Source organism: Orycteropus afer, unplaced genomic scaffold, assembly GCF_000298275.1.
Source record: "Orycteropus afer afer isolate SDZICR_OR568_19922 unplaced genomic scaffold, OryAfe1.0 scaffold00246, whole genome shotgun sequence".
Lineage (NCBI taxonomy): Eukaryota > Metazoa > Chordata > Mammalia > Tubulidentata > Orycteropodidae > Orycteropus > Orycteropus afer.
Window position 1 is genome coordinate 4,846,939 of NW_006921833.1, and position 15,745 is coordinate 4,862,683.

At 37.0% G+C, this 15,745-nt stretch overlaps 1 protein-coding gene across 1 annotated transcript in view; it reads right to left on the reverse strand.

The window, feature by feature from the left end:
- The window catches only part of FRYL (FRY like transcription coactivator), a 200,086-nt gene that overhangs the window by 115,102 nt on the left and 69,239 nt on the right, over positions 1 to 15,745 (reverse strand). Inside the window, exons 20-25 of the mRNA XM_042782131.1 lie at positions 15,434 to 15,520; positions 13,159 to 13,427; positions 9,199 to 9,394; positions 7,828 to 7,952; positions 6,267 to 6,324; positions 4,873 to 4,964 (exon numbers count right to left, since the gene is read on the reverse strand). Coding sequence (XP_042638065.1) covers positions 4,873 to 4,964; positions 6,267 to 6,324; positions 7,828 to 7,952; positions 9,199 to 9,394; positions 13,159 to 13,427; positions 15,434 to 15,520 — 827 coding nt within the window. The remainder of the gene's footprint in view (positions 1 to 4,872; positions 4,965 to 6,266; positions 6,325 to 7,827; positions 7,953 to 9,198; positions 9,395 to 13,158; positions 13,428 to 15,433; positions 15,521 to 15,745) is intronic.

A 15,745-nucleotide genomic window follows, 5' to 3' on the forward strand; every position in this document is an offset into this window, starting at 1 on the left:
GAGGGTCGACGAAAGAGGGGGAGGCCTTCAAGGAGATGGATTGATATGGTGGCTGCGATGATGGGCTCAGGTATAGCAGGGATTGTGGGGCTGGCGCAGGATCGGGCAGTGTTTCGTTCTGCTGTGCATGGGGTGGCTATGAGTCGGAAACGACTCGACGGGCTTCACAACAACAACAAATATAAAAATAGATGGTACTTCTTCATCAGGGAAGCACTATTGATGGTGATATATATAATTCAATTCTATATCTAACTTTAGTCAACTATTTTGAGTGCTAATGTTGTCTTTTCTCTGTCAAAATACATTGTTTTTTAGGAAAAGAGTAAGGAGGCATATGGGATGGGGAGGATTTCTCATTGGTTCAAACCACCAAACTCTGGTTAGCAGCCAAATGCTTTAACCACTACACCACTGCAGAGTACTAACAAATGATTTTGCTATCATTTTTACATTTATTTTGGTCAGCTTTTTCTGGTTATCTTTTTGAAGTTCTAATATGTATGCTTTTACAAGTAAAAATTAACTTGTACCTATTTAATAACTAGTTTGAATAGTTTTTATAATTATTCCAACTCTATGGAAACAAGGTTAAGAAAGTCACAATGGTGAGTATACTAAAAAATACCAGTCAACAACTATAAAAATAAATTGATCAAAATTTTTCCTCTATCCCTTAACTTAGTGTTTTGTGACTAGATGGCAAACCATTTTAGTAGACTATGACTTGCACCAGAATAAAACTTTTATTCATTTAATAAATACTCATCGAATATCTCCTGTATCAGACACATAGGATCCACTGGGTAAATAAAATAAAGATCCCTGTCTTTTTGTTATTCACAATTCATCTTTTTTTCCCTTTACCCAAGGTAATATAAAAAAGATGCATAATAGCTAGAGTCTTATATACATTTTCTTAAAAATAAAAACAAATTACACATCATTCCTGCTCAATAGTGAGTATAGCATTTGCAGTTAAATTTAAAACACACCAAACTCTTGTAGTTCAAACACACAAAAGTGAATTCTAAGATTCCTCATTTAGTCACACAGCATTAAAGGCAATGATAACAAAAATGATAGATATGTTGTTAATTTTTGCACCAAGCTTAAGAAGTTCCAGTTTTACCTTCCTTAAATTCCTCTGTTCATTTTTGTGGAAAACAGAAAAAAGAATGATGTTTGCTTTCTTCCCATTTCATTTAATAGGAATGAATAGTATTATCACTGGTATGAATTTTCTTTGATTAAAGCCCTATTTTAAAAGCATGTATCAAAAGCATTGGATGGTAAAAACACGAAGTGTTAGATACACAAAGAAATAATCATAAGAAATGGTAAATGGCAATGCAATGCAGTTATCACAGTTACCACATCTGTTTGTTGACTAACAATATGTTCTCAGGATTTCTTTGCAGTTACATTTTTATAGATATGGTCAAATCCTTTCCCCTCACCCCACCCTCAATGGTCAACCAACACCATAAGCCACTTAAGAAAACTGTTACTTCTCAATCCAAACCTGATGGGGAATTTTAAAAAGAGGAAACAATAGTATATCTATGTAAATAGGTCCCCCCACCAGCCAGGAAAGCAGGGGAAAGAGAAACTAGAGGGCACGACAGAGTAGAGTAGCAGCCAGGGATCTAGGTAAGGGGAGCAACACAGGCCCCACCCCTTCCAGCCAGGCAAGCTGGGGGAGGCGGGGAGAAGCCAGAGGGGATGACAGAGCAGAGCAGCAGCCAGGGATCCAGGTAAGTGGAGGGACCCAGACCTAATCTCCACAAACCAGGAAAGCGGGTGAAAGAGAAGCCAGGGGACGACAGAACAGAGCAGCGCCAGGGATCGAGGTAAGGGGAGGGTGAAGAGGTTTTGAACAGCTGAGGGAGAGAAACTTGTCTGTCAGTTTGTTGTACTATTGTGGCTTGCATGTTGCTGTGAGGCTTGAGGCTGTGCCACCAGTGTTTTAAGTGCTGGCAGGGTTGCACATGATGTACAGGTTTCAAAGCAGCTCACAGACCGAGAGAGACTAGGAAGAAGGAAAAGGCCATCCACTTCTCAAAGAACTGGCCAGGGAAAACCTTATCAATAGCAGAGAACACTGTCTGATACATTACTGCGCAACTTTATGAATAGCCCAGAAACATTACCCAATACAGTGCAGGAAGACGAGCTCCTTAGGTCAGAAGCCTTTCAAAATGACTAGGAAAGAGCTGTATCATCAAAGTAGGACCAACCTTACTGATATGGATAAAGTAAAGCTTTCAAGACCTCCATTTGCTGACATGCCATGACTCAAACTGAAGAGAAACAGCTGCAAACATCCATTAATAATAGGAACATGGAATGTATAAAGTATGAATCTAGGAAAATCAGAAGTTGTCAAAAATGAAATGGAACGCATAAAGATTGATATCCTAGGCTTTAGCGAGCTGAAATGGACTGGTTTGGGCCATTTTGAATCAGATAACCATATGATCTACTACACCAGGAATGAAAATTTGAAGAATGGCATGGCATTCATCATCCCAAAGGATGTTCCAAGATCTGTCCTGAAGTACAATGCTCTCAGTGATAGGATAATATCCACACACCTACAAGGAAGACAACTTAATACTACTATTATTCAAATTTATGCACCAACCACCAAAGCCAAAGATGAGGAAACTGAAGATTTTTATCAACTTCTGTGGTCTGAAATTGACCGTGCAACCAAGATGTGTTAATTATCACTGGTGACTAGAATGCAAAAGTTGAAAAAAAGAAGAATCACCGGTAGTTGGGAAATTTGGCCTTGGTGACAGAAATAATGCTGGAGATTGCAAGATAGAATTTTGCAAGACCAACAGCTTATTCATTGCAAATATCTTTTCTCAACAACACAAACGGCAGCTATACATGTGGACTTCGCCAGATGGAGCATGCAGGAATCAGACTACTTACGTCTGTGGCAAGAGGAGGTGGAAAAGCTCAATATCTTCAGCCAAAACAAGGCCAGGAGCTGACTGTGGAACAGACCATCAACTGCTCCTATGCAAGTTCAACTTGAACTTGAAGATAATTAAAACAAGTCCACAAGAGCCAAAATATGACCTTGAATATATCCCTCCTGAATTTAGAGACCATCTAATGAATAGATTTGATGCACTGAACACCAATGACTGAAAACCAGAAGAACTGTGGGATGACATCAAGAACATCATCCATGAAGAAAGCAAAAGGTCATTAAAAAGACAAGAAAAGAAGAAAAGACCAAAATGGATGATAGAAGACTCTGAAATGTACCCTTGAATGGAGAGCAGCTAAAGCAAATGGAAGAAATGACAAGATAAAAGAGCTGAACAGAAGATTTCAAAGAGCAGCTCAAGCAGACAAAGTCAATTACTATAATGAAATGTGCAAAGACCTGGAGTTAGAAAACCAAAAGGGAAGAACATGCTTGCCATTTCTTGAGTTGAAAGAAATGAAAAAACTTAAGCCTCGAGTTGCAATATTAAAGATTCTATGGGCAAAAGAGGAGCTCTTGTAGCATAGTGGCTAAGGCACTTGACTGCTAACCAGAAGGCTGGTGGTTCAAACCCACCAGCCACTCGTCGGAAGGAAGATGGGGCAGTATCAGTAGTGATACTGCCTCGGAAACTCAAGGAGGGGTCACTATGAGTCTGGCCGACTCGACAGCACATAACAACAATGGGCAAAATACTGAATGATGTAGGAAACATCGAAAGAGATGGAAGGAATACAGAGTCACTGCACCAAAAAGATCTGGTTGATGTTCACCCATTTCAGGAGGTGGCATATGATCAAGAACCAATGGTACTGAAGGAAGAAGTCGAAGCTGCACTGAAGGAACTGGTGAAGAATAAGGCTCCAGTAATTGATGAAATATCCATTGAGATGTTTCAACAAATGGATGACCCACTGGAGGCACTCACTTGGTTATGCCCAGAGATTTGGAAGACAGCTACCTGGCCAAATGACTGGAAGAGATCCATATTTGTGCCCATTCCAAAGCGAGGTGATCCCACAGAATGTGGAAATTATCGAACAATATCATTAATATCACACGCAAGTAAAATCTTACTGAAGATAATTCAAAAACAACATATAGAAAGGCTACATATGCAAAGAAAAGTTTACTGCTATGACCACTTACTTAGATAACAAGAAAACAAGAATCCATCTAATATAAAAATTATAGGTACATTAAAACAAATTTGTATCTGATGCAATCTAGTTAGAGTGATACATTTTCACATTTTTTTGGCCCACTGGTTACACTATTGGATACACCTTTGAGTGATAAAATATTTGTAGTGATACAGATAGCTAGCTACTGTCAAGTTGACACTGACTCATGGTGACCTTATGAACAAAATGTTTCTTGAGCCAACACCATCCTCCTGTTTTCTGGCATGTTTGTGTTCATTGTTGCAGCTACTGTGCCAATCCATCTCACTAACGGTTTCCTTAGCCCTCGCTGGCCCTTGACTTCACCAAACACGATGTTGTCCTCCAGCAATTAATGCCTCCTGATGACATGTCCAAAGCAAGAGAATTGAACAATGCTCTGTTGTAATATATGGGGTGTTCACTGCCTAATTTTCAGAAGTAGAAGAAAGCCAGACCTTTCTTCTTAGCCTTAGTTTGGAAGATGCACTAAAACCTATCCACCATGGGTAATCCTGCTGGTATGTGAAATACTGGTGGCATAGCTTCCAGAATCAGAGCAACACCACAGTATGACCAACTGACAGGTGGTCATTACCATGATATAGACAGGCTTTTCTCTTTTTATATTTCATGAGAGAAAAATACTAAATTCTCTAATCTTTCCAAAGTTTTTTAAAATCAAAATCCAATACTGACCTGTGACTAATGACACCAGCATCTGCCAGCAGTTCAAATATTCGTACCAGTTGTACTCGTAAAATATCTCGACGCCTGCGGCGTTTCATGTTCTATTTTAAAGATACAAAGAGTTAAGTTAAAAAGCCTTCAGAGAAGTTGATGGAAAACTTGCTGGCGCAGCTTGGAAAGAATAATGTGAATGTCTCAGAGTTTCAGGGCTCATCAAAATGATTTTCCATGTACAATGCACATTATGAACACTCTAGTGACTACTGTACCAGAGGGGTATGTGCAAATAGCTGAAGATTAGTGAACCAAATAAAATCACATGACATTTCAGTTATTTTTAGTAACCTGCTAATCTGGAAACTTCAGAAGAATTGAAGGGGCTAGAAAACTGTTTCAAATGAATGACAAAGAATCCCTAAGGCACTCCCAAAAATATCACAGAGCCACAGAAAAAAAATCCTAAAAGGAACTTGAGAAACCCCACATAGTTTGCTCTTACCAAAGTTTTCCACTTAAAAAATTAGTTGTGGCATAAAACAAAAGAAAACAAAAGGAATATTTTCTCTGGTCATTACACTATGAATAAACATGTTTGCTTTACTAGGTCCAAAGAACTAAGAATTATGGCTATAAACCTCAACTTGACTCTGTTTCTAACAGAAAGCTGAATGGTAGCAAGATACCGAGCCTCTATACCACTTTCAGTACCAAATGCTGAAAAACCAAACTCACTGTCATTGAGTCAATTCCGACTTATAGCAACCCTATTGGGTTTTCAAGGCTGTAAATCTCTATGGAAGCAGACTGCCTCATCTTTCTTTCCAGAAAGAATGGCTGGTGGGTTCAAATCACTAACCTTTTGGTTAGCAGCCAAATGCCTTAACGACTGCACCACCAGAGCTTTTTACTGGTGGCCAAATCATTAAGTGCTGGGCTACTACTAACCAAAAGGCTGGCTGTTAAAACCCATTAGCAGCTCCCCATCAGCCTCTCCATGGGAAACAACAGCCACTCCAGGGGAGAAAGATGTGGCAATTGGCTCCCATTAAGATTACAGCCCTTGAAACTCCATGGGGTAGTTTTAAGATGCACAATAGGGTTACTGTGATTTGGAACCAATTCAACAGCAATGGTTAACAGTTTGTGAGCATATCCAACATACAAAGACTCACTACAGACTTCACTATTCCCTTTATGATATAGTTTTCATCATACAGAGCAATTAAAAATATATTTATTAGTCTTTTATTTTTATGTCCACAATCCAGTTTTCTGCCTTCCATAAACAGGCCAATTTGCTGATGACTGATTAAATTTATCGTATTTCTTTTAGCTCTCTATACAAAAAACAATTCATATGGATTAAAGACTTAAATGTGCAAGGAAGAATTCAAAAACTTTACCTCTGGCCTTCTTTCGAGTGCTTCTTTAATTATGGGATGCAATTCCTCTATTAGTTCCCTAGGAGAAAAATTATACACATTCTTTCTACTATTATCTAAACCAATATAATCTGATACATGCACAAATATATACAAATTAACATAATGAAGATATCAACTGACAAAGTGTTAACCTTAATCCTACTGCTTTAGCAAAACCCTTACTGTTTTATTCCAATTGTAATACACACACAAACACTAGAATATTTAGAAACAAACAAAAAATGTTATAGGCCAAGTATTCTAGTTCATAAAAGTAACTACTATCAATATTTTTCCTTAATCATTTTTAACCCACACATATTTTACAAAGTTAAAATGCTACCATATATAAAATGACATCCTCTTTTCTTATTAACACTTCATGTGCCATTAATTCAGAATATTCAATCATAGAGTGGGATACCAGAGTTTTCCTTACCATTTTCATTTATTACTGACTGAATCCTTGCATTTTATCTATTTTTTCCATTACTATAAACACTGTCCCAGTGAACATCTTTGCACATTAATCTTTGTCTTCATTTCTGATTATCTCCTTAGGATTAATTCTTAGAAATTGAATTAGAGTGTCAAAGGGTAAGAACTTCATGAAAATGATAATTTTCCCTTTATATTCTGATTTTAAATTGTTCATTTCATAAGATTTGTAAAATATGAAAAAACACAGTAAGAAAATAAAATCCATCCACAATTTCATCATTTATAGAAAACCACTACCAACATTTAAAGTACATACTTTCAAATTGTTTCTATTTATAGAGAACTTGGTTGTGTTTTAAGAAAATAAAATCATTTTTTGTATCCCATTTTTCTATTAACACAGTAGCATATTTACCTTTCATAAAATATTCTTCTAAAATTTTATTTATAATGAATGATACCCCACACCTATAGATAAATTACAATCTATTAATCTATTCTGCTGTTGTACATGTTTCCTTGGAGACAAAATATCAAACACTACTGTCATGTCAGTTGAGGACATTCTCAAAGTAATAAATTTTACCTCCCAGCAGGCAACAACAAAACAGAACCTCAAGCAAAAATGAAGAATCTGGTTCACTAACATCAAGAATATCCAGAATGATATAAAATATGCATGCCAATATTTTTTGTAAAAATATTTTAGTTCTTTTGAACAAGAAAGGGGAAATTGGAAGGCATCATCTGGAATTTTAATCACTAGACCAAGATTACACATTAACAGAATCGCCATGGAAATAAATGAAATTTACATAGCACTTTACCATTTCTAGAAAATATTTATAAATAATGTATATTTTACTGTAATAATTCTGTGAAGAAAATAAGGTTAAACCTTATTTGTTCAATCAAAATCAGGAAAGGAAGCCTCAAGTCAATTAAATGACTTGTTAATATTACATAGTTAACTGGTAAAAGTCCACATCAGTACTGCAACTATCCTGAGAATCAGAACTCTGCTTGGCCTTCTACATTTCCTCTAAGTTGCCATTTGTAATATGCTGATGCATAAAGACACCACAAGAAGATAAATTACCTAAAAGCTCCTGGGTTGGTCCTGCCAAGACCTAGAACAAGGGACTCTGTGATTTCCATGCTCTCAGAGCGCATCATTGGAACTACGTGCTTAAACAAAGACGAAGGGGATGGGATGCCAATAATCTGGAAAAAAATACCATTTTTATATTCCATTCCACTATGCAATTTCATGATTTTAATTTCAACTAAATAATCTAATACTTCAACAATCTTGTGGTCAAGAGCAAAGGATAGATGAAACATTAGTATGAATGGTGCCCCAAAATTCATCTACGGTAGTATTGTTACTTTGTGCTGTTGAGTCAATTCCAACTCAAAGTGACCTTATAGGAAAGAGTAGAACTGCCCTATAGGGTTTGCAAGACAGCACCTTTAAGGGAGAAGATCACCAGGTCTTCTCTGCCACAGAGCTGCTGGTGGGTTTGAACTACCAACCTTCTGGTTAGCACCAAGTCTTTAACCAACTCAGAGACCATGGCTCCTTATTTATGATGTACATAACCTAAAAAAAGTTAAGTGACTTGTCCCATGGCTCACTGGATGCTTGTAGACAAAGCTGGCACTTGTTTGCAGGTTTCTTACTCCTTAAAAATACTCACAACCACATGATAAACTGACTCCCTTCATCAGATACTCCGTAATGTCTTTTGATCCATGAAATGAGTAAAACAAAATTACTTTGAAAATAGTCATCAGTGTCAAAGTTAGATAGTCAAGTCTTAAGTTCTCTAAATTTCCTTGAACTATCCCATAAAATTCTGTGCCACATCATAACAGTATGTATTTTTATCAAGTACTGTTTGAATCACTATATGATTTAGGGAAGTCCTAGGAAGATAGTTTAAAAGGAATTAGTTCAATGAATGCTTTTCATTAAATATTAAGAAGTGTGGGAGCTATAAGAAATAGAGTGAGTAAAAATGAGAATGACAATTATAGTTTAAATATTCATTATAATGAATACACTAGGCATGGCTCTTTCCACCAAAACACCACCACCAACAAAAAAACTATATGTATTTATTACTGACTTCAACTAAAACCAAAAAAACCTGAGACTCACTGCTGTCGAGTTGATTCGACTCATAGCAACCCCTCCTTGGGTTTTTGAGGCAGTGCCTCTACTGAAGTAGATTGCCCAATCTTCCTGCTGAGGAGTGGCTGGTGAGTTTGAACTGCCAGCCTTCTAGTTAGGCACTTCAACTAGGAATCCATAAAAATAGTAATGGGATTTCTTGAACTATTTTCACTATTAAGTAAACAGTAATTTACTTTTTAAATCAACTTACTTTTACTCTTTGAAAATATATTTTTAAAACATTCCTTGTATGGTGCCATTCAGATTCAACGACGGATCTGGAAAACTTACTTTAGAATCGATACTATAGCCACTATCAGGAGTAGACGCCAGCGTCTCAGGAGGAGAACACCTCACAGAACCTGTAGATGCTGAGGGTGATGTTGATGTTGCTGCACTGCAGCAAAGAATCAGATAGTTTCTCCACAGGCCAATGTAGGAGTCGCTGCTTGTGGTGGTATTCACTTTCTTAGCATTGATGGGGCTACTAAGAAACAAAAGAAAGAAGAACAGGTGTTTTAAAAAAAATGCTAAATTTCAACAAAGGGAGATGGATGACACAAAATTTTTATTTACTAGTATTAAATGTTTGTGGAATTACATAACATAAATGACTAAAGGATTAAATGGAAAACTGAAACATTACAGAATCATTTCAACATAATCTATTATTTCTGTGGCAAAGTTAGTATTTTATCAGGACATATTTTATATCTTATTATACACATACCATGTAGAAAAATATAAAAAGAAAATGAAAATCACCATTAACCCCACACAAAACTATATTCTTCTATAAATTTTTATTCATATATATGCACTATGGGAGCTCTGGTAGCGTAATGCCTAAGGCACTTGACTGCTAACCAGAAGGCTGGCGGTTCAAACCCACTAGCCACTCCTCGGAAGGAAGGTTGGGCAATCTACTTCTGTAGTGACACTGCCTCGGAAACCCAAGGAGGGGTCACTATGAGTCGGGTCCAACTAGATGGCACAAAGCAAGCAAGCAACATGCACTATAATTGCATGAATATACCTCTTTTAATTTATAAGCATTAAAGAATAGTTTATTTTGTACCTGCTTTTTATATTTAACATATATTTTTAACACCTCTTCATGTAAAGTAATATATTTTCATGGTATTGCCTTTGATGACTATATCAACATATGGATTACCATATTTTATACAGCCAAACTTTCACTGTTGGACATTTTCGCTAACAGCAATTTTTGTCTATTGTAAACAGCAATCTACATTTACATGTATGCTTAATTATTTCCATGGGCAAATTCTGAATATGGAACATGGAATCAAAAAAAAGAATGGACATTTTTAAGCCTCCTGCCAAATTTCTGTTTCGAAAATTTATACCTATTATATATTTTGTAACAATTTCATAAATCTTTCTAAGCACCAAAAATCTGTTGAGATTAAACTGAGAGTGAAACAAAGATGATAAAATACTAATATACAGTCACTGCCTTTGATAAGTTTGTAATAAGACAGACAATAACTACATACCATTTCATTCATTTAACAACAGTGTCTACATGCTAGAAGAGCACTGGTGATGTAGCAATGGAAAAAAAAAATTGCCGTCATATGGGCAAGAGGAGACGTACATACAAATAAGTAAAATAATGCCATAATGTCATAAATGGTACAAAGCATAATGAGAAAAATACAGCAGAATGGGGAGACAGGGAATGCTGGTAAGAGAAGCTTACAGTTTTAAATACGGTCATTAATGTCTCACAAGTAGCACGTGTCAAACTTACTTTAAAAAATAACATCCAATACAAAACCCCTACGAATCTCTCTCTCTTTACATATCTGGAAACAGTTAACACACGAGGGTGTGAACCAAAAGACTGAAAGTTCAAGTCCATCCAGAGGTGCCTTGGAAGGCCTGGTGATCTACTTTTGAAAAATCAGCCATTGAAAACCCTGTGAAGAACAGTTCTACTCTGACACACATGGGGTCACCAAGAGTCAGAGTCAACTTGATGGTTTACATGCATATGTACATATACATATGTCTATCTATCTATATATGTATATATGCATATGGGAGCTCTGGTAGCGTAGTGCCTAAGGTGCTTAACTGCTAACCAGAAGGCTGGTGGTTCAAATCCACCAGCCACTCCTCGGAAGGAAGATGGGGCAATCTACTTCCGTAGTGATACTGCCTCGGAAACCCAAGGAGGGGTTGCTATGAGTTGGGTCCGACTCGACGACACATAACAACAACATATATATATATATGCATGTCCATATATATCCACACACATGTCCACATATATATGCACACACACACACACACACATATGCAAACACCAACTACATATATATACACACCCACTTCTCACTTGTCAACACAGTTAGGTTCCAAAGACCAGGTCATTACGCAAAAATAGAAGATGACCACATCAGAAAACAAAATGGAGGATAACTACATCATTACATAATCGCCAAATTTCATCAGCATATAATAACTGTCAAACCACTGAGAATCAGGGCCCAGTCAGTTGGTACATAACCACAGTCATCACAGCTGGCATCATCCTTGCCTCATTACACCTCAGCATTCATTACTGCCAGACACACGCTGTTAATGAGCAAAATAGTTGGATAGTAGATTCTTTTGCTTTTGTTGTAAATATGAAATTTCAGACAACAACATAGTTGATAAGTGAGGAGCAGCTCTGTGTGTGTGTGTGTGTGTATTTCGATTCAAAAGAATCTATGATTACTCTGGAGTGGAATGTAAGAGAAGGCTTTAAAAATTAGGTGGAATTTGAGATATGTCAGATATGGACATGCTAGGATGGAGAAAACAAAAAGAAATCTAGGTTCACATGAACAAAAGTACATAGAATGGAAACAGTGGACCACATTTAGTGAACTTTGTGAGGTTTGTTTTGATTTTAACATAAAAGTGTATGGATGGCAGTGATAAAAAAAAGTAAGGAAAAAAAATATGGAATAGAACAAGGTTTGAAAAGCCTTGGACTCAAGTCTATAATGTTGGGTTTATCCACATGTTGGGCTTATGTGGGCAAGTTATATGATAAAATAACTCATTCCGTATGTGGTAATTAAGGTTTTATTGTCAACTTGGCTGGGCTGGGTTGTGAGTGGCTGGGCAGCTGGTGGTAGTATTTCCCATGATGAGACTGGCAATCAGCTCCATGGTGGAATCTGCCACCTGAGCAGCTGCTTTAGGGATGTGGGCTGCTTCCTATATATAAGGAGAAGCTTTGGGAATGGTCTCTAGCTTTTGGGCCCAGCTGGGCCCTGCATGTAGTCTGCATTTAGCAGCCTGTCATGCCCTGCCAATCTTGGGACGTTTAATGGACTTGAATTAATGGCCTGCCATATGATTTGGTAATATGAGGACTGTGCCTTTTTACTTGTCAACCTTGGGTTCTTCAGCCTTAGCAGCCAGCAGCTGTCTGAGTGAAGAGATGCCTCCAGCTTCAGTGGGCCAGGATCAAGAGGCAGAGCTGAAGTCCAAGGCCAAGGAGCTTTCACCCAGCCCCTAGAGCCTGGCACTTTGAACTTGGACTTCTAGCTTCCAAATAAATTCCTGTTTGTTCAATCCATCCCATTTGTGAATGTATTTTCTGTGAGAGTGGTACAAGGTAACTAAAACACCATACAATCTGATCTATGGCATAAATGAAGAGGTGAAACCAAGAAACCAAACTCGTGTTCAAAAATTCTCTTTCATAGTTAAGAGCAATAAGAAATTAGTCAACTCTTCATCACTTCAGCAATTATTCCACACTTTCACCATTATCCTCAAAACCACTGCCCAATGCTATTCTCATCAGTCTTCATTAGCAGACAGCCTTCCTCATGATGCCGTCTGGAAAAGTAAGGTCACTGATCTTGGTTCCCCTCTACTTCTTGCCTTTCATCCACAGACTTATCTGTACCCACATCCATACTTCTCTTCAGATCCTTTCCTTGTTAATTCTTCCCTTCAATACAGATTCACTGTATACCTACTATGTACCAAACACTGTGGTAATAAGTAAACTGTCAATTACAATTTGGTGAGGTTGAATTACATGAAAAGTGTTCCTATATGTATACTATACAATTTTCTTCTTCCTCTTTAATATACCAAAACAGCATGACATATTTTTCATAGGATTGCCTAACTTATACAACTTTGTGAACACATATATTATAAAAGCTGGTAGTATATAAATTTTTAATTTATGCTAGCAAAATAGCTTACTTTATATCAACCTGTGGGGACAACAACTGAAGTCTTGTGTATGCAAACATCCAAGCATAGCTCACAGCTGTAGAGCAGTGTTTTGGAAGGTTTTCTTGCTTTAAAAAACTGGAGAGACTTATAATCCACGGGTCTTGGCCTTGGGTCACGTGTGCAAATATCCATATGTGTGATGGACTAATTACATCAAATTGGTGGCTAATCGGAGAAGAGTTCCATTCTGCTAAGGTCTGCAAATCTATTGAGCTAGGACAATACAGCAAAGTAGTCTGTGTAGAGAAAAAGGAACTGATTATTGCACATTTCAAACTTCTCAAGTTTTGCCATGTAAACTGCTTTAAACTGTAAGTTGTCTATTGGTAGTTTCTAGAACAGAGATTCTTAACCAGGGGTATATGAGGTCCAAGGTGGGTTGTAGGGAGTAGTGAATCCTTGAACGTTAAGTTTTCTGGGCATGTCTATTCATGCATTTTTCTGGAGAGGGATCCCATAACTTTCATTAGTCTCAAAAGGATTTACAAAGCAAAAAAGTTAAGAACTACCACTTATGTAATTCATACACGAATATGTAACTTTCAAAGCTATGAGAAACAATGCCAAAATGAACCAGAGTAACTTGTATGCTTATGTGCCCTATCTATGCATATGCGGAACAGACTAGAAAATGGGCTCCTCTCCAGAAGTATATACACTCTCTCCTCACTTATCAATTGGTTAGGTTCCAAAGAAAACTATGTCACAATGTGAAAACTGGTACTGTGAAAATGAAGGATGACCACATCAGATCACAACATGGAGGATAACTGCATCAATATATAACTGCCAAATTATATCATTACATAACTGTCAAGCCACTGAGAATCATGGCTGAGTCAAGTTGGCACATGACCTTAACTATTACCCATTAATCTTAACCATCTTGCCTCACATCTTGGCATTTGTTACTGCCAGATATACACCGTTAATGCACAAAACAGTTGGACAGATTTCTTTTTTTTTTTAACTATTATTGTAAAAGTGAAATGTCGGATAATGAGACAGTCAGTAAGAGAGGAGTAGGTGTATTCTTAGGAGCTCTGGCGGCGTAGTGTCTAAGGCATTTGACTGCTAACCAGAAGGCTGGCAGTCAACCAGCCACTCCTCAGAACGAAGGTTGGGCAATCTACTTCCGTAGTGATACTGCCTCAGAAACCCAAGGAGGAGTTGCTATAAGTTGGATCTGACTCAATGGCAGTGAGTTGGGTTTGGCTTGGAGGTGTATTCTTAAATATTTGCTCAATAAAATCCCAAACTCTTACGTAAAGATATATGTCCCTTCAGAGCAAATAATGTATCATTCAAAAAAAGTAAATGGAGTCTTCAACTGAATGGATACTCAATTCACTCAGTAATTCACCCACAATGAGTACAATTATAGAGTACCCACGAAGAGCCAGGAACTGTTTTCAGCACTAGAAGGGAGCCAACCATTACTTCCTCTGTTGGCATAAATCTTTAATTGAGTTCCTTAAATTGTACATATTTTTTTGAAATTATCTTCCTTTATTATGTATACATAACTCATGAGTTAGAAGAGTCAAGTGTTATGTAGAAAGCGCATACTTCTCCTGTCTATATACTTTAGTATGGGTGGTAAATTTGGACAGTCAGTCTATCTTCTGGCATCAACAAAGGAAACTTGATATGTGGAACATTTTTTTTTTGGAAAAAAAAAAAAGATAACACCCAACTAAGATAGTTTGCTTATCTTAGGAATATACTTGTTGACAAAGTGTTTCCATTTTAATGAGTAAAATTATATACGGCCTTGACATAAAATGCTCCCTGGTCAATCGATTGCACTTAAACTCTGGTGGTAAAGCCAACAAAAATTGTTTACTAAGAAGCAGGGTGTGATTTTTTTATTCTTATTTCAATAGTAATTTTTTTCCACAGCATTTTAACCTATGCCTACCCTACGCTTAGGATATTATATGTCATAACAAATAGCAAATAATAATCAATAATATTAGATTTAAGGAAAACTTCCCAAATTGGAATTTTACAAAGATAAAGTATTTTTATTTCTGTGAGGAAGACTATTAACCACAACATAAACTAATGACACTTTCCCAGTTTTTTTTTTTTTTTTTTAAAGCACTTTATAGTTTTCAAAAATACTGTATTACTAATGTATTACTTTTGCTTAAGGGAGTTCAATTATGCATGCACATGTAGACAAACATTATCTTAAGTTTCGAAACAAGACTGAGTAGTGTGACATCATTACATTTACCTGATCAGCTCCAGTGAGATGTATGAAGCTCTCAAGAACAGATGGGCTCAGCCTGTCCATCACATCTATGGCTAGTTCATCATCACCCTATAGAAAAGACATCATAGCACTAAAAATTTAGGAATGTTAAAGAAAAGTTGCCAAACTTAAGTACACATTGGAAGTTCCTTTTAGCATTGTGTGTTATTTATGGAATCGAAGGCAGGCAGGTTAGTGTAGATAGTATACAAAAGACTTTGTTAAAAAGTGAGTTATAGCTCATGGTAGTAAGAGAAATGGGATACAGAAGGACAAAAAGATAGTTTTTAACTC